The 19,314-nt window shown below is 46.9% G+C and overlaps 1 protein-coding gene across 7 annotated transcripts in view; it reads right to left on the reverse strand.

Moving 5' to 3' along the window:
• The window catches only part of NSF (N-ethylmaleimide sensitive factor, vesicle fusing ATPase), a 100,027-nt gene that overhangs the window by 9,043 nt on the left and 71,670 nt on the right, over positions 1 to 19,314 (reverse strand). For all 7 annotated transcript variants that reach the window (XR_014150692.1, XM_081837801.1, XM_081837802.1 and 4 more), the window contains exons 13-18: positions 17,234 to 17,329; positions 16,959 to 17,115; positions 14,565 to 14,698; positions 12,272 to 12,338; positions 10,093 to 10,172; positions 2,167 to 2,301 (exon numbers count right to left, since the gene is read on the reverse strand). Coding sequence is in view for 6 of the 7 variants with exons in the window: in XM_081837801.1 (XP_081693927.1) it covers positions 2,167 to 2,301; positions 10,093 to 10,172; positions 12,272 to 12,338; positions 14,565 to 14,698; positions 16,959 to 17,115; positions 17,234 to 17,329 (669 nt within the window). In the remaining variant the exon portion in view is untranslated. The remainder of the gene's footprint in view (positions 1 to 2,166; positions 2,302 to 10,092; positions 10,173 to 12,271; positions 12,339 to 14,564; positions 14,699 to 16,958; positions 17,116 to 17,233; positions 17,330 to 19,314) is intronic.

Raw genomic sequence — 19,314 nt, forward strand, 5'->3', positions numbered from 1 at the left:
ATTGATCCTCCATGCCACTCTCCATCGCAGAGCCTCTTACTTCACTGAGTGGCAATGTCATAAAGGATCTGTCTACTGATCAAGCGCACAGGTATCGGATCACACAAGCCATAGGTAAAGGCAAAGGGACCCCTGACCATTAGGTCTAGACGTGGCCGACTCTGGGGTTGCAGCGCTCATCTCGCTTTATTGGCCAAGGGAGCCGGTGTACAGCTTCCGAGTCATGTGGCCAGCATGACAAAGCCGCTTCTGGCGAACCAGAGCAGCGCACGGAAATGCCCTTTACCTTCCCGCCGGAGCGGTACCTATTTATCTACTTGCACTTTGACGTGCTTTCGAACTGCTAGGTTAGCAGGAGCAGGGACCGAGCAACGGGAGCTCACCCCGTCGCGGGGATTCAAACCGCCGACCTTCTGATCATCAAGTCCTAGGCTCTGTGGTTTAACCCACAGCGACACCGGCGTATCGGATCACACAAGGACAGGGAAATTGGTCCAGAACAGCATCAGGTGGGAACAGAAGAGGACCTAGGTCACAAGGAAGCTCCTCTCCAGCCCCTGAAGGAGGAACTTCTTCTGTGCAATCCGCATGCCGAAGGTTAATGAGCTTGCCTCTTAATATTTACAACTTCCTCACAGACCAAAGCAGCTCCCAGAGCAGAGCAAAGAAATTTTGGGGGAATCGAGGCCACTAGCCACTCCCACAGCTACGAGTACAGGAGCTGTGCCTCTGCTCCCCACAATTTTTCTCTCCGCAGATTTAGCAGGTGACTTTGGGGGGGGGGAGTTTCTGTACTCCCCCTTAGGTGCTCCCATTAAATTGAACATATTTATTACTGCAGAATGCCCATCGTGGTATGTAGTCCTTAGAAGACTATCTGGAGAGGCTACACATAATCCTGCAAATGAACGGGGGTGGGTTTTTGAGGGGGAGGGTTGCTTTTTTCTAAAACCGAAACGAAACAGCAAATGATTCCAGATTCCGGAGCTAGGACTCAGAACTTGGAAGTAAACTGTAAAGGCTCTGTTTGCTATATAAGAGACATGCTTCTTATACGTTTGAGTGTGTCACCCACAGTTTTTATAAGTACTGTATTTTTCGCTCTATAAGACGCACCAGACCACAGGACACACCTAGTTTTTGTAGGAGGAAAACAAGAAAAAAAATATTCTGAATCTCAGAAGCCAGAACAGCAAGAGGGATCGCTGCGCAGTGAAAGCAGCAATCCCTCATGCTGTTCTGGCTTCTGGGATAGCTGTGCAGCCTGCATTCGCTCCATAAGGCGCACACACATTCCCCCTTACTTTTTAGGAGGGAAAAAGTGAGTCTTATAGAGCAAAAAATATGGTACTTGTATTTAAAGATCATGTACATCTGAATGCTGATTTACTAATTAAGGACACTTTTTATTCTGCCATCAATTAACTGATTAAAAGTCACAGTCCTAGTACTCATTGTTCCGTTCTTAACAGTTTCATTTCAGGTTATATAAACCCGGTGCCTAAGCCTGTCTTTCACGTCTACTTATATTCATATAGCTCAGAGATTGGCATTCCTTTACAAATAGTAGCAAAGCTGATTTATCAATTCCTCCCCCCACCCCCCAGGTTCCAGAGCCATGGTGTTATATAGCACAGTTCTCCAATATTTTGCAAAAAACAGCTTGGACCTTTGGGGTGGGGGCCTGGAGACTCACAATGGCAGATCACGAAGGGAAAACAGGAGTGAAAGTCCCAGGGCTGGAAGATTGGGCATTAACAAATCTGACCAAGTAAATGCCACGAAAACATCTGGAAATGGTTCAGGAGATGGTTTACCCAACCAGACTATGATGGGAGATAAATGTATTGCCAAGTGCCCCCTCTTCCCTTCTCCATTCCAAGATGAATACTGAAATGTTCAAGGCACACCTCCATAATAGGCTATCGGGCCTACTGCAGGCAGTAGCCAGGGACTCAACTATTCAGCTTGCCCAGGCTTTCGGGCCTACTGCAGGCAGTAGCCAGGGACTCAACTACTCAGCTTGCCCAGGCTTTCGGGCCCATTGCAGACAGTAGCCAGGGACTCAACTACTCAGCTTGCCCAAGTCTTCCCATTCCTACAGCCCCAAAGAAATTGAGCTCCTCTCTCAGCTCCCTTCCCCAGCCATTCCCAAGTGCTCCTGACCTCGAGGGCTTCCATGAGATGGTCTCCTGTAGCAATATTGGGAACATGGATAGTTGTGCTGAAAGCATCCAGCATCTCCATCTCTTGCAGGACATCCTTGCGACTGGTGGTCCCAATGATCAAGAGCTTACGACCCTGCGCATTTAAAAAGAGCACAAGGAGAGAGAAGGAAAAATATTCATAAGAGGAAGTCATTGTTATTGTATTACCTGGTAGGCGTTTTAGACATTTAGCATTATACATAGTTTTAAATTTTCCTGCTTTTAACTTTCCAAATGTTGCATTTTATCTTGCTAAGTAGCTTTGAGACCTTTTGGTAAACCCCCAACTAATAAATGCAATTATTCATTATTATTGTTATTATTATTATTAAATATTGTTTTTGTTATTAGTAATAAATGACCTCAGATATGCAGATGACACAACCTTGATGGCAGAAAGTGAGGAGGAATTAAAGAACCTTTTAATGAGGATGAAAGAGGAGAGCACAAAATATGGTCTGAAGCTCAACATAAAAAAAACGAAGATCATGGCCACTGGGCCCATCACCTTCTGGCAAATAGAAGGGGAAGAAATGGAGGCAGTGAGAGATTTTACTTTCTTGGGCTCCATGATCACGGCAGATGGTGACAGGAGTCACGAAATTAAAAGACGCCTGCTCCTTGGGAGAAAGGCGATGACAAACCTAGACAGCATCTTAAAAAGCAGAGACATCACCTTGCCAACAAAGGTCCATATAGTTAAAGCCATGGTTTTCCCAGTACTGATGTATGGAAGTGAGAGCTGGACCATAAAGAAGGCTGATTGTTGAAGAATGGATGCTTTTGAATTATGGTGCTGGAGGAGACTCTTGAGAGTCCCATGGACTGCAAGAAGATCAAACGTATCCATTCTTAAGGAAATCAGCCCTGAGTGCTCACTGGAAGGACAGATCCTGAAGCTGAGGCTCCAATACTTTGGCCACCTCATGAGAAGAGAAGACTCCATTGAAAAGACCCTGATGTTGGGAAAGATGGAGGGCACAAGGAGAAGGGGACAACAGAGGACGAGATGGTTGGACAGTGTTCTCGAAGCTACAAACATGAGTCTGACCAAACTGCGGGAGGCAGTGGAAGACAGGAGTGCATGGCGTGCTCTGGTCCATGGGGTCACGAAGAGTCGGACACGACTAAACGACTAAACAACAACAACAATAAATGACCTAGACTTCCATTTCTAATAGGAGCCCACCAGAGACCTATGAAAATGTTGAAGGAGGATGGAAATGAAGGCAACAACCACCCAGCCATAGTTTGTGTTTATTTACATTTATTTCCAAGTATTTTTAAACTGCTCTTCACTGAACATTTCCTTACAGCTTATGTATGCTTGTAGCGCAGGTTGTATTAACCTTTAATAGCGAGAAAAGTGGCTGTGCTCTGTTGCCTATGAGCTTCCCCAACAGCCACAGAAAGACAAAATATTGGTTGTTCTTGCGCAGAAAAACCAGAGACTGGGACCTAGCACACACAAAGGGCTAAAAATGCTGAAGCTTTGTTCTAAACTCTATCAGTTCCTGATTCTGAAACACATCTACTTTCCCGTCGGTGAGACATTTAGAGGACTAAGTTGGAGACCATAGTCCATAACCCAAGAGAAGTCCGTGCCTCTGCTAGAAAGATCTCGAAGGGAACCCAGTAAGTAATGAAAGAAGTGCCACCTTCTCACAAATCCACAAATCAATTTCCTTCCTGTTTCTCAAGAGGAGCCCAGCACCCAAGCTATTGCTTTGGCAAGTTCTCCTCCCCATTATAAACCCAGAATAATGGGGAAACATCCGAACGAGAAACAGCCTTGCTGAAAAGCAGAAAGCCACAAAAAGAGATCACTGCGACGAAAGATGGAGCCCACCCATAAAACGATACAGCGGTGCCAGCTGGAAAGAAGGTCGCAGAGTTTAAACGTGCCCGCTGGTGAGCTGGATTATCAAACGCTTGATGAAAAATGTCGAGAGTGGGTTGTCGGGCACGCCCTTCATCCGAACGGGGAACGTGCTCAATAAAACATTACATTATGAGAACTGCTCTGTGGTCCAACTCACATGGGATCGTAAGCCTGTCCGCTTCCCCCACGAATCAAAAAACCGTGAAATGAAGGAGCCAATCTAAACCTTTGGGGATAAAGAACTGGGAACGTCAGCCAGCAGCCTTTGCTGCCAAACAGTAGGTGCAATCTTTGGGAGAGAGATGAGAGGCAGCTGGAGGGGGCTAAGCAACTTTCAGGCGCATGCAGTACATGTTTCATCAAAGCAGGGGAAATAGTAGGGCAGGGGTTAGTTATACACCTTCCTTTGCCTGCCTGTACTTTCCTGTGAACCACAGGAGTCAATTTATGGCAAACAAGTATAGGGTTCTCAAACCTGTGCTTGCCTCTAGACTCCCCCCCCCCCTTTATGATCAGATTTTAAGTGCGGCACAGTTGTCCTAAAGAAGGCTGATCGCCGAAGAATTTATGCTATTAAACTATGGTGCTGGAGGAGACTCTTGAGAGTCCCATGGACTGCAAGAAGATCAAACCTATCCATTCTGAAGGAAATCAGCCCTGAGTGCTCACAGGAAGGACAGATCCTGAAGCTGAGGCTCCAATACTTTGGCCACCTCATGAGAAGAGAAGACTCCCTGGAAAAGACCCTGATGTTGGGAAAGATGGAGGGCACAAGGAGAAGGGGACGACAGAGGACGAGATGGTTGGACAGTGTTCTCGAAGCTACCAGCATGAGTTTGACTAAACTGCGGGAGGCAGTGGAAGACAGGAGTGCATGGCGTGCTCTGGTCCATGGGGTCACGAAGAGTCGGACACGACTAAACGACTAAATAACAAGAGGTTGTCCTAAATCCAGGGGTCAGCAAACTTTTTCAGCAGGGGGCCGGTCTACTGTCCCTTAGACCTTGGGGGGGGGCAGACTATATTTTGGGGGGGGGATTCCTATGCCCCACAAATAACCCAGAGATGCATTTTAAACAAAAGCACACATTCTACTCATGTAAAAACACCAGGCAGGCCCCACAAAGAACTCAGAGATGCATTTTAAATAAAAAGACACATATTCATGTAAAAACACTGATTCCCAGACCATCCACGGGCTGGATTGAGAAGGCAATTGGGCCGGATCTGGCCCCCGGGCCTTAGCTTGCCTACCCATGTCCTAAATGCTCTGCTGTCCCTCTGTCCCTCCATAAGTAAGCCACAGCAGTTTATGCAGAAATTGTGACCAGGCTACAGGAGAATTTGGGATAAATGCAGGAAAACCTTTTACGTTAGCATATCTCCCATTGTCCTTTACACGCTGGGGTCTAGATTTCAACCCAAGACACTTGTGTCAAGAGTATTATTCTTAATCATCATTCGCTGAACTTTTATACAGCCCTTCATCTGGAGATCGGACGTAAAAATACAAATACAAAATTACAAAGAACTTGGTAGAACTCAGTACTACCTTCTGTACGGACTCGGTTAAAAAGGATCAAATTAGTTCCGACAGGGAGGGAAGAAATTGGCTCCCCCCACCCCAACCTGCTTTCCCCTCCCCCCTTTTTAAAAGTATCTTCAAATTAGAGAATTTGCTTTTCAAGTGATTGGACAGGAAGTGGCCCAGGGCAAGCTAGAACACTTTCTAGTTTGGAATATATACCAATTTAAAAATCCAAGGCAGCATTACCCTAAATATAACAAATCTAACTGCACGAAAAACAATAACTTTTACAGTTGCGTCTACTCTGTGGGGAAAACTGTGGGGAAAGTGATGGCAGCTAAGGTTAACACGGACTGCTCAAGCTTATTGTTGGTCGTCTTATGAAGAGGCCAAAAAGTACTGGAAATAATTCTGAAGAGCAATGCTTCGTATTACTGTGGCAGCTAAATTACTATAGACTAAGTACTGGCGGAATAAATAAACAGAAATTATGTATTAAACAGAGACCTAGGAGAGTTGAGTCAATTAACACATCCCATCTGGGTTCATCAAAGAGCGTGTAGCACAAATAATTTTGAAACACGAGTGGAAACGCCGGGGGGGGGGGGGAATACCATAGTTGATCATCCTTTTCCTTCGTTATAGCATGGTTTATCTTTTTTTTTCTTTTTTTTTTGCTTTTGCTTTTGCTTTTGCTTTTGGCATTTCCAATATCGGTTTCTAGATTTCACAGGGGTCTCAACGTCCAGTAAAATTCCGAACAGGATTGCAAGTTCGTTGCCAACGTCTATGCGTTGAATGCTGAGGCCGGCGTTTCAACCGGGAAACAGCTTCTGCAGAACTTCAGATGTCCTGGCAACAGCTTATTTTAAAAACACAGGTCTAGAGAGCGTCGCTTTTTCAGACGCAGAAGCCTGCAAGTCTCTTGCAAAGGACTGCAGGGTCACTTTAACTGCAAGGACCGCAGCAGAATTTAAAGTGAGCGGGCCCTGCGGAAAGGAAGCAGTTAAAAGCCGGACCTAACACAGTTTTTGTTTAGTTTTCCAAAGATACATGCAAATGCAGCTTTGCGGGGGGGGGGGGGCAGACGACGACACCCTTAGCATCTCCAAGGTCCTTAGATGGACCGTCGCTGCGCTAAAACGCAAGAACGCCAATCCTTGTTTCTTCCCTCTGCCTCCCTGAGGAAATCGTGCAGGGGAAAAACTGCGGAAGAAGTCTTAAGCAGGCCTTTCTAGGAAGCCCCCCCCCCCCCAAAGAGTCCACCGGACTTCTTATAACACTGACCAAATTGTCTGTCCAGCTTAAGGACGGCTTTGGGGGGGTTGGGAAGAGATACCACAAGGGGCTTTCACCCTCCGAGCCCAATTGTTAGCTTTTTCAGAGGAACCAGCAGGGAACCACATGTGAAACCTCCATGGGGTTCCCGAGCGTCCAATGCCTTGTGTGACTCTGCATGTAGATGAAGCGAGCCTCTCGGTTTGGCGAGATGATGCTGCTCGTTCTCAGAGAAGCCTTTTTCTCTCTGGCTTGGCTCCCCGCTGAGGCAACGCTTTTCAGTCTCCTCTCTCTCTTCTCTCTCCCCCCCAACAACCATTCCTCCCCTCGACAATCTCTTCCCCTTGCAAAAACCCAGGGAAACCTGACTGAAATAAAAGAGCAGGGAGAAAGAAAAGAGTTTTAGTTGATTCCCTTTCATTTCATAACAGCTTTGAAACAAAAAACATAAAAAAACCAAATTGGTGATGTTTTAAATTCTCCTTGGACTATTTATAAAATATAAATAGACATACGACATGAACGCCACGACTATTTATAACATATAAATAGACGTGCCGTTGTGTCGTATGTCGTATTCTCGCCTTATATCGTAACACTTTGCAGGTTAGGGGAAGTGGGTACAGAATACAGTGGTACCTCAGGTTAAGTACTTAATTCGTTCCAGAGGTCTGTTCTTAACCTGAAACTGTTCTTAACCGGAAGCACCATTTTAGCTAATGGGGCCTCCTGCTGCCGCCACGCCGCCAGAGCCAGATTTCTGTTTTTATCCTGAAGCAAAGTTCTTAACCTGAAGCACTATTTCTGGGTTAGCGGAGTGTGTAACCTGAAGTGTATGTAACCCGAGGTCCCACTGTATGGGGTTGTCAGGTTCCCAAAATGGCTTTGCACCAAATGTTTGCAAAGCTGAAGAATCCCAGGAAGCCTGGGTACTTTGAAAGCGGCAATACAGGGGTACCTCTGGTTACGAACTGAATTCGTTCCAGAGGTCCATTCTTAACCAGAAACCGTTCTTAACCTGAGGTACCACTTCAGCTAGTGGGGCCTCCCGCTGCCGCCACCACACAATTTCCGTTCTCTTTTTTTTAAAATAGTTTTTATTAAAGATTTTCATGAACTACAAAGAATGTGCAACGTCTCTCACTTTATTTTTCTTTACAAAAACATTGCATACAGTCAAACCTCGGTTGTTGAACATAATCTCACACAATTTACGTTCTCATCCTGAGGTAAAGTTCTCAATCCGAGGTACTACTTCCGGGCTAGTGGAGTCCGTAACCTGAATTGTTTGTAACCTGAGGTGTTTGTAACCCGAGGTATTCCTAATGAGCTCTGTGGGAGCAACAAAGCGGTTTCTGGAAGGAAAAGAATATGATTTCATCCCTGTGAGAGAAGGGTATTTATAGGAAGCTGTAAGGCAGACAGGCTGCATGACTGGCAAGCAACGTGGAATAATAAAACCCATCCGCTGCATACAGAACCGTTTCACATCTCTTGGTACGTGGATCGTGGAAGCAATCACGCCACAAACTAAGCTTTTTTTTTATTCAGCTGGTTTCAGCTGCTTACTGAACAAAAATACCACATGGAAACCTCCACACGGGAGTTTCACCAATGACGTGTGGGGAGGTGCTTGGAGAAGTGTGCCACCGTGTGGAATAATATACACTTAATTATCTGTCACACCAGTACCTCAAAGCCTTCCCTTCAAGGGGCTTAGAGGTGCCTATGTGGGGTTATCCCCATGGTCTCAAGAGCAGTAACCCCAGAGCTTAATGGGAAATAGCCTGGTCAAAGTCAAGCAATTAATGCAAACATGGCTGTTCCTGCTCCGATTGGGTTCCTCTTGCACAAACACCTTTTTGCCTGAAAGATGCAAAGGTGACGAGGCCTTTGGTAAGTTTACACACACACACACACACACACACACACACACACACACCCTGCAGGAATCAGCCTTAGAGAATCCAAATTCTGTAGGTTCGCTGGCAACATAATACAGTGGTACCTCGGGTTACAGACGCTTCAGGTTACATACACTTCAGGTTACAGACTCCGCTAACCCAGAAATAGTACCTCGGGTTAAGAACTTTGCTTCAGGATGAGAACAGAAATCGTGTGGTGGCGGCGCGGCGGCGGCAGCGGGAGGCCCCATTAGCTAAAGTGGTGCTTCAGGTTAAGAACAGTTTCAGGTTAAGAATGGACCTCCAAAACGAATTAAGTTCTTAAACCGAGGTACCACTGTAATAATAATACAGTCATACCTCGGGTTACAGACGCTTCAGGCAGGTTGCATTTTTTCAGGTTATGGACCGCTGGAACCCAGAAGTACCGGAACGGGTTACTTCCGGGTTTCGGTGGTCACACATGCGCAGAAGCGCCAAATTGCAACCTATGCGTGGGCAGACGCACCACTGCAGGTTGTGAACATGCATCCCAGACGGATCACGTTCGCAACCTGAGTGTCCACTGTGGCTTACAATCCATGAAGAAGAGCTGTATTCATTGCGATTTGGCAGCTTTGCGGTAGTAAAGGTAAAGGGATTGACTGAGAATTCGACTGAGATCCACTTCCTGCAGAAGACTTCATCATCATCATCATCATCATCATCATCATCATTTATTATTTATACTCCTCCCATCTGGCTGGGGTTCCAGAATATTAAGTGGCTCACAACAGAATACAGTATTAAAAACACAATAAAACATCAAACATTAAAAACTTCCCTAAACGGGGCTGCCTTCAAATGTCTTTTAAAAGTAAGATAGTTGCTTATTGCCTTGACATCTGATGGGAGGGCGTTCCACAGGGTGGGTGCCACTACCGAGAAGGCCCTCTGCCTGCTTCTCTGTAACCTCACTTCTCACAGTGAGGGAACCGCCAGAAGGCCCTCGGAGCTGGACCTCAGTGTCCGGTGAGAACGATGGGGGTGGAGACGCTCTTTCAGGTATACTGGGCCGAGGCCGTTGAAGGCTTTAAAGTCAGAAAGACCTGCCCTCCCAGCCCGGCAAGGTTTCCCTCATACCGCATGGCCCTCCTGTGCTCAAGGAGAGAAACACACGGGCCACCTCAGCAGAACGTATCAAAACCGATAGGCTTTTGGCAATGGGTCCTGCTCAGCTTTCCCACTGGCCTTGAATGAGTGCCCAACGCAGTTTGCAAACATTCTGCTCTGCTGAGAGAAAGGGAGACTTACTTGAGGGGGCGCTTTCTTCAGCAACACCAGAAGAGCCTGCAACACCAGGTTGGAGAACCGTGGGCCAATCGGAACGTAATCTGAAAGAGGAAAGGGGACAAGGTGATTAACTGAGCTCCAACCAAGTTCAGTTGTGGCTCTGTTTCAAATGTTGGATGTCTGGGTCAGTGCTGCTAAGCGCCATACACTCTTTTCAGGTCTGGGTGGGGCCTGCAGGGATATAAGGCAGGCATTTGGCTTATATGCTGTCCCCCAGCTCTGGGTAGCCCAAAGGGAAGGGGCTGTGGAGACAGCAGCGGGGCTGGAAAAACTTGCTGTCCTCCTGATGTTGTTGGACATAAGGAGGGCCACAGGTTTCTTTCTGCATTTGCTGTAGAGGGAAGAGGGGGCAGATGGGGCTCATCAACCTGGGAAGGCAGCCCATCGAGGAGAAGGAGAACTCTCATCCTTTTTTAATATAAACATATTATTTTTAAAGGTAAAGGGACCCCTGGCCATTAGGTCCAGTTGTGGACGACTCTGGGGTTGCGGCGGTCATCTCGCTTTATTGGCCGAGGGAGCCGGAGTACAGCTTCCGGGTCATGTGGCCAGCGTGACTAAGCCACTTCTGGCGAACCAGAGCAGCGCACGGAAACGCCGTTTACCTTTCCGCCGGAGTGGTACCTATTTATCTACTTATATTTTGACATGCATTCGAACTGCTAGGATGGCAGGAGCAGGGACCAAGCAATGGGAGCTCACCCCATCATGGGGATTCGAACCGCCAACCTTCTGATCAGCAAGTCCTAGGCTCTGTGGTTTAACCCTGACCACTGGTCCTGCTAGCTAGGGATGATGGGAGTTGTAGTCCAAAAAACAACAGCAGCTGGAGAGCCATGTTTGGGAAACACTGGAGTAAACCCTACACAAATCCAGAGTGGGGTCCCTAAGATGGTTGGACGGCGCCTTCCGGAAACTCCTGCAACCAAGCTGGTGCCAAACGTATTGCCCTGCTTTCCTTTGGACCACATCGGCGAGGCATCTGGGCAGCCTGGGTTCTCCATACAAACTGCCCAGGCTTGCGCCCTGGGGACGTCACATGGGTGCTGTTAAGACAGCAGTTTGACTTTGCCCCTGGAGGTGCACTCCATTGTTTCTCAAGACGGACGGACGCCAATGACAACACTCTCCATTAGTGCCGACCAGCATGGTTGCCGGTCACAGACGATGGGAGTGCAAAACTATATGGAGGGCTTCTGGTTCTCTAGCCATGCTGTAAAGGATTTCATGTCAGATTTGACTACTGTAATTCCAGGCTTGACTACTGTAATTCACTCTACGTGGGGCTGCCCTTGAAGCTGTCCCAGAAACTCCAGTGGGTGCAGAATGCAGCAGCGAGGCTCCTCACAGGGTCTCTGCCATGGGAACATATTCACCCAGTGCTTTTCCAGCTGCACTGGCTCCCAGTGGAGTACAGGGTCAGAATTAAGGTGCTGGTTTTGACCTTTAAAGCCCTTCACGGCCTAGGACCCTCGTACCTACGGGACCTCCTCTCCTGGTATGCCCCATGGAGGACCTTAAGGTCCATATATAGCAACACCCTAATGGTCCCGGGCCCTAAGGAAGTTAGATTAGCCTCAACCAGAGCCAGGGCCTTCTCAACACTAGCTCCGACCTGGTGGAACGCTCTGTCTCATGAGACCAGGGCCCTGGGGATCTGATTTCTTTCCGCAGGGCCTGTAAGACAGAGTTGTTCCACCTGGCCTTTGGCTTAGAATCAGTTTGATTCCCTCCGCCTCTTTCTTTTTCCTTTCTCCTCCTCCGAAGAGGCTGCATCCTAATGTCTTAATGTTGTATTTTAATCTTTTTAAATTGTATTTTAATCAACTTGTTTTTATTATTGGTTGTTAGCCGCCCTGAGCCCTTGAGTCTTGGCTGGGGAGGGCGGGGTATAAATAAAAATTTATTATTATTATTTGCCCAAGCAAATAAGAGACTGGCTCTTGTCTATGTACAGAGGGCCTTCAACGTTCTTCCCTGGTCTTTGCTTCAGCCCGCCCTCAGCAACCACCTACTTGAGTCAGGTTCAGGTGCTCCAATAACAAAAGCCCTAGGATTGGGGAAAAGGCTACAGAAAGGAAGATCTTGCCTCAAAAAATGTCTCATGCAAGACCCCCTCACAGTCTTCCACTTCTCTCACCTAGGAGTCTTTCAATGTCGTCCACCACAACGCAGCTGAGCTGAGACTTGTAAGCATCGTCAAAGATCTGTTTTCCGGAAAGCAAAAAGTTAAAATTTTTATCTCTTGGCTACAGTGACTGTACTTTAAAGTGGGGGGACGGACCCAAGAAGGGTAGAAATTAAATCCTTAGTTGCGAACACATGATTTGATTTATTTATTTGCTTTGAAGGAGCAGACAAAAGCCAAATGCACGGTTGGCGTCCACACAAAACGCAGCACATTCTAAGGCTGTGAAAAAAAATTTCTTAGAATGCGAGACAGATTCCAGGAGCAACAACTTGGCAATGGTTGCTGTCCCTGAACAGGCACAGTCAAGCCTGAAGAACAGGTGTTTTGAAGTCTTTTTCTAAAAACACGGAGATTAATGAAGAAATATCATGCACATTATATATTGCCAGCAATTTTGCTCTCCTCCTCTGGAGAGGTTGTTAGATGTTTGGAATTCTTGAAAGGAAATGCCCCCATTTTTCGGAAAAACCAAGCCGCCTCTCTGCTTGTCCGTATTCAGTTCTTTCAAACTAACTCCCCCCCGCAGTGAAGATCCTGGTGAAAACAATTAAAAAGCAACAATTCCCCCACATTTGGAAGGCCGTATAATTAGCTGTGGCTCAGATGTCTCTGGGGAATATGCACTTTCTAGAGATGGAATAATATTTAGGATTCTAAAGTCAATCTTTTCTTTGCCCTATGTATTCATCCCATTAGGGGATGTTTGCTTCATCTTACTCTCTTTCTGTGAAGGTTCTACATAGATGCAGACAGACTGCATTTATTTCCTTCTTAAGCCAGGGATATGGAAGATATTTTCCTTTTGTTTTACTGCATTTTTAATTTCTTTGTTTGTTCAATTCAACCGAGCCATCGGTTAATAGGATCTGGCTTAATATCTATTCTTGACAAAGCCACTTCCGCCTTAGGAAGGTGTGGTCAGCCCTGCGCGATTGGGGGGTTTCTCACCTGCGCCACTGCCCAGGCAACCAAGCCGATTGCTCTGGGGGTGTGGCCTGCTTGATTTAAGCAGGACGCAGCGGGAATCTCACCCCTTTCCACGCTTCCAGCTGCTCCGGTTTTCGCATCCTCCCGCCCTTTACGTTATTTCATCCCTAGACCTTGCTATGGAATCCGGTTGGTTGCCATTGAGGGGCCTGGTAGGACTTTTTCCACTTGGCAAATTGGCTCCGCCACTTGGTTTTTGCGTAAAAAGCTAAAGGTAAAGGGACCCCTGACCATTAGGTCCAGTCATGGCCGACTCTGAGGTTGCAGCGCTCATCTCGCTTTACTGGCCGAAGGAGCCAGCATACAGCTTCTGGGTCATGTGGCCAGCATGACTAAGCCACTTCTGGCGAACCAGAGCAGCGCACGGAAACGCCGTTTACCTTCCAGCCGGAGTGGTACCTATTTATCTATTTGCACTCTGATGTGCTTTTGAACTGCTAGGTTGGCAGGAGCTGGGACTGAGAAACGGGAGCTCACCCTGTCGTAGGGATTCAAACCGCCGACCTTCTGGTCGGCAAGTCCTAGGCTCTGTGATTTAACTCACAGCGCCACCCACGTAGCAAATTGTCACAACTTTGTAAGGTTTGGCAGTTAGGAATTGGAATATTGCTGGAGAAGAGAGTTGAGGAGGTAGCACCATCACCTCCCCCACACATTGAAGGGTATTCCGTTAAAGCAGTGTTTCTCAACCCGTGGGTCCCCAGATGTTGTTGGACTACAACTCCCATCATTCCTAGCCAGCATGACCAGTGGTCAGGGATGATGGGAATTGTAGTTCCACAACATCTGGGGACCCACAGGTTGAGAACCGCTGCATTAAAGGATTCTGGGGGAATGGCCCTGTCCGAAGCCTGGGGAGGCTAGGGCCTAAGGCACGACCCCTATTGGTGACCCCGGCGGAGCTCCTAGTTAATGTGCATCAGCAGGACTCCCCCTACTGGTGGTTAACCCTTCACGGACTCCATGCAGACGGGCAGGAGTCAGATATAGTCAGTTAGGTCCAATGCCTAAGCCAATACCGCTCACAATCTGTAACCAATAAAGTTGTGGCCTTTTTTAGCCCATTAACCTAAAATACTGGTGTCAAGTATCTTTATTCAACCTCGTGGGGGGGTCGGGACCTTGCCACGCAACTTTCTATAGTTTGCGGCATCATTTTATAAATTTGAAAGTAGCACAGGACATAGACAGAGGAGACACAATGCCCGTGACATCAAACAAAAAATGTGGCGTGGAAGGAATTCGCAAAATATACCTTCTTCATTGCCTGGCATTTGGCAGTTTCTGAAAAGCCGATCATCTTATCGGGAGAGCAGATCTTGATAAATGGGAAGTTAGATTCTTCTGCAATCTTTGCAGCCAAGGCCGTCTTTCCGCTGTGTGGGGGACCTGTAAAGATCACAGGACAGACAGAACTGAGTAAGAGGTAACAGCAAATTCAGAAAGGCTCAAGGAAAAATAAAAGTTGCATGTCCGAATGAAAAGATGCCCATTCGTTTCCATGGTTTGTTTGTTTTTTACTGTTTTGTCATGGATCTAGAACAGGGGTCAGCAAACTTTTTCAGCAGGGGGCCGGTCCACTATCCCTCAGACCTTGTGGGGGGCCGGACTATATATATATATTTGGTGGGGGGGGGGAATGAATGAATTCCTATGCCTCATAAATAACCCAGAGATGCATTTTAAATAAAAGGGCACATATTCATCTAAAAACATGCTGATTCCTGGACAGTCCGGATTTAGAAGGTGATTGGGCCAGATCCGGCCCCTGGGCCTTAATTTGCCTAGCCATGATCTAGAATTGCATAACCTGAATTGCAACTCAAATTATTCTGATCAGGTGCCCATTGAGCAGTGTTGCAGTTCTGAATGTGCAGTTCTGAGCGGCCTTGAAGATGGGTACTCACAGCAGAGTAAGGATTCCGCTCACATCCCTTTGGCCAAAGAAACATGGCAATGGTGGTCAGAACTAAGAATGGTTTGCACTAACCATCATTAAGCAACCAATCTACAGTTTGTGCTCTCAAATGCACAAAGGACAAATCATGGTTCAGAGCTACACCCAAATTCATGAATCCATAGAATCATAGAATCATAGAGTTGGAAGAGACCACAAGGGCCATCGAGTCCAACCCCCTGCCAAGCAGGAAACACCATCAGAGCACTCCTGACATATGGTTGTCAAGCCTCTGCTTAAAGACCTCCAAAGAAGGAGACTCCACCACACTCCTTGGCAGCAAATTCCACTGTCAAATAGCTCTTACTGTCAGGAAGTTCTTCCTAATGTTTAGGTGGAATCTTTTTTCTTGTAGTTTGGAACCATTGCTCCGTGTCCGCTTCTCTGGAGCAGCAGAAAACAACCTTTCTCCCTCCTCTATGTGACATCCTTTTATATATTTGAACATGGCTATCATATCACCCCTTAACCTCCTCTTCTCCAGGCTAAACATGCCCAGCTCCCTTAGCCCTTCCTCATAAGGCATCGTTTCCAGGCCTTTGACCATTTTGGTTGCCCTCCACTGGACATGTTCCAGTTTGTAGGAGTCTATGGCAGTGGATCAATGGCTTTATTTGAAGCCCTACATCCCACTAAACCATAGTTAGTCCGAATCACGGTTTGCAAATCATTTCAAACCATAGTTTCCAATTTTGGTTTGCTGGCTGATTACATACCACATCCTGTCAATTGAAATCACATCAATCAGCTTCCTTAACATGGTCTGACGTGTTGTCTGACTTGAGCCATGGCGAGTTATCAGTGAGGGAATCAGTGACAGAACAGTGCTCATTGATTCCCTGAAAACATGAGTCTTCTTTTTACACCAGGAAAAAGATTGAAGATTCCAGTACTTTTCCCATCCAAATTACAGGAGTTCTCAAGTGCTAGAAAGTACTTAAGTCAAGCAATTTTGCTGTAATGGCTGTAGGAGTGGACAGCATGTAGCCCATAATGAGCCCCACCAGACCATTTGGACGACCCACCTTTCGCAGGCGTGATGAAGCTTCAAGCTGCCCAACACTCTGTGAAACTTTAAGTCCGAACAGGAAGTGAGGAGGACTCAGGAGCACACTCTAAATTTGCTCCCAGCTTTTCCTTTGCGGGCAAAATACAGCACTTTTTGAATTAGACGACTTTTTCTCTTTCCTTGCATGGCTTAGTTTGGCTTGTAAAGGAAGAACTGGGAGCACACTTAAACCGTGTTCCCAATTCGTCCCGTGCAGCTAGCCAGGCTTGCAAAGAAAGAATCTTGCCCCGGCTTGAATGTTCAGTTAAAGGTAAAGGGATCCCTGACGGTTAGGTCCAGTCACAGACGACTCTGGGGTTGCAGCGCTCATCTCGCTTTATTGGCCGAGGGAGCTGGCGTACAGTTTCCAGGTCATGCGGCCAGCATGACTAAGCTGCTTCTGGCGAACCAGAGCAGCACATGGAAACGCCGTTTACCTTTCCACCAGAGTGGTACCTATTTATCTACTTGCACTTTGATGTGCTTTTGAACTGCTAGGTGGGCAGGAGCAGGGACCAAACAACGGGAGCTCACCCCGTCACGGGGATTCGAACCGCCGACCTTCTAATCAGCAAGCCCTAGGCTCTGTGGTTTAACCCACAGGTTCCCTAGGCTGAGAAGACAATGTGGAGAGGGAAACCTACCTTCCAAAAGGACGCTGACCAAAGGGGTACGGTCACTGTTTTTGGCCTGCTGAACAAGAAGCTCTCCATCATCCAGCACCCGAGTGACAGGGTCACCCCATTTCATGATCCCATTCATGATGTAGCTTGCATAATCCTCCTGATTGGTCCCAAATGCCTGCAGGTTGAAGAAAAGGAGATGATGCAAAATCAGGATGGTTCATTCCAGGCTGCCTTTGGTCTTCCACAGAGGGGAGCAACACGAAAGTCTGCGGGATTAAAAGCGGTTCACTCACCGGCTTGATGTCATTCTCCAGAGAAGTTAAGAAGTCTACCCTTGTCACCTGCAGGCACTCTGCCTTCTCCATGTCGACTTCCACTTTGGTGGTGGCCTGATCGCAAGAGGAGATGGCATGTTAGTGAGACAGCCAGCAGGAATCAGAGACTATTGATGTATGCGACAACAGCCGCACGGATGTTACTAGCCCAGAAATGGAAAGAAGACACAATCCCGACCAGGTAAGAATGGCAAACCAAGTTGATGGACTATGCTGAAATGGCAAAATTAACTGGAAAGCTCAGGACCCAAGAGGACAAGAACTTCAAAAAAGAATGGGAAAAATTTATAATTTACTTAGGAGATCATTGTAAGCAGATGGAAACGTTAGCAGGATTTTAAACTCACTGGTAAGGTAACAAAGACTATGGATAACTCGGATGGATAAAATATGTGGATAATGGATTGATGCGCAGGTGTAAATGCTGACATTAGGACCCATGGAGGGGATGAGGGGGGGAAGTCTGGAGATTTGGGGGAATCTCTTTATATGGAGCTATAATGGTATTTGTTACAAATTTGTATTTGTAAAACTGAATAAAAAATATTTCCCAAAAGAGAGAGAAAGCCAGCTGGAGGCATGTATTCACAGAGAAAGCTGCTGAGGTCATGAGACGAGGCTCCTTGGAAGCCCTGCAAAAATCTAAAGAGCCTCAGCCTCCGTCGAAACAGAAGGGGGAAATGTGTTTAGACCTTTCTGAGGATAAAAAGAAGCTTGGGAGAAGAATTGCACGGGTCTTTCCCCTTTTCTTCCCATCTCTCTTTGCATCCTACCCAATCATATTTTGCTGATCCCCTCTAATTGTGAGAACCAGTCAAGATGGCTGCTTTGAATTATCAGCCTGAGCTCGATGGTCTTCCAGGTATTGCTGGACTGCAACTCCCATAATCCCCTGGTCCTTTGCTATGCTGGCTGGGGCTGAAACCGGTTCTGCCCAACAGCATCTGAAGGTGCACATGTTCCCCATTCCTGGCCTTCTTTTCTGTGATGCTCTTACACAACAGGGGCATTTGTCAGCAGCCTTTCTCAAACATTGGGTCCCCAGATGTTGTTGAACTACAACTCCCATCACCCCTAGCTAGCAAGGCCAGAGCTCAGGGATGATGGGAGTTGTAGTCCAACAACATCTGGGGACCCACAGGTTGAGAACCGCTGGTATACAGTCTTCACGTGGTTCCTGTTGAGGATGTGAGCAGGTCGGCAAACCTGCAGAGGGTAACTACTGTATTTTTCGCTCTATAAGGCGCACCAGGCCATAAGACACACCTAGTTTTTGGAGGAGGAAAACAAGGAAAAAAATATTCTGAATCCCAGAAGCCAGAACAGCAAGAGGGATCGCTGCACAACGAAAGCAGCGATCCCTTTTGCTGTTCTGGCTTCTGGGATAGCTGTGCAGCCTGCATTTGCTCCATAAGACGCACACACATTTCCCCTTACTTTTTAGGAGGGAAAAAGTGAGTCTTATAGAGCAAAAAATATGGTAGCTTGGTAATGCAAATTTGAAGGGCTTTTTGGGGGGGGGCGGTTTTGAGATGTTAGTGGAGCCAAGGGTCTGGACCCCATCACCACCAAATCTTTAGGGTGCCTTTTCAAGCCACAGCACTCTTCCCCCTCCTGAAATCACTGCACAACATTAAAACTTTTACACCAACGCCTGCCTGTTCCAGGGTGCATTCCTGGCCCTACACCTGTGGCAAGCTAAAAAAAAAAAAAAAAGAGCATTTCAACACTCTTCAATAGCAAACCCTTATTTTGCATGTTCCAGCTAATCTCTAACCTTCTCACTCTGACATTTCGCAGCCTGCATCACTCACTTCCTATTAAAGGCACAGTGACCTTTACAACTTTAAAAAAAAAAAGGGACAGGGGAAAGAGACAAACACCAACTACATCCCATCTTGAAATCTCAGCTCCGGGAGCTGAACAGCAATTTAGGCACACAGCACATGTGCTTAACTTTTCTGCACAACTGTGCACAGAAAAACGCCTCTGTGCAGATCTATAGGTTCAGTACATGCAAGAAGCAAAGAGTCTTCAGT

This window comes from Podarcis erhardii, assembly GCF_964252035.2.
Source record: "Podarcis erhardii genome assembly, chromosome: 13".
NCBI lineage: Eukaryota > Metazoa > Chordata > Lepidosauria > Squamata > Lacertidae > Podarcis > Podarcis erhardii.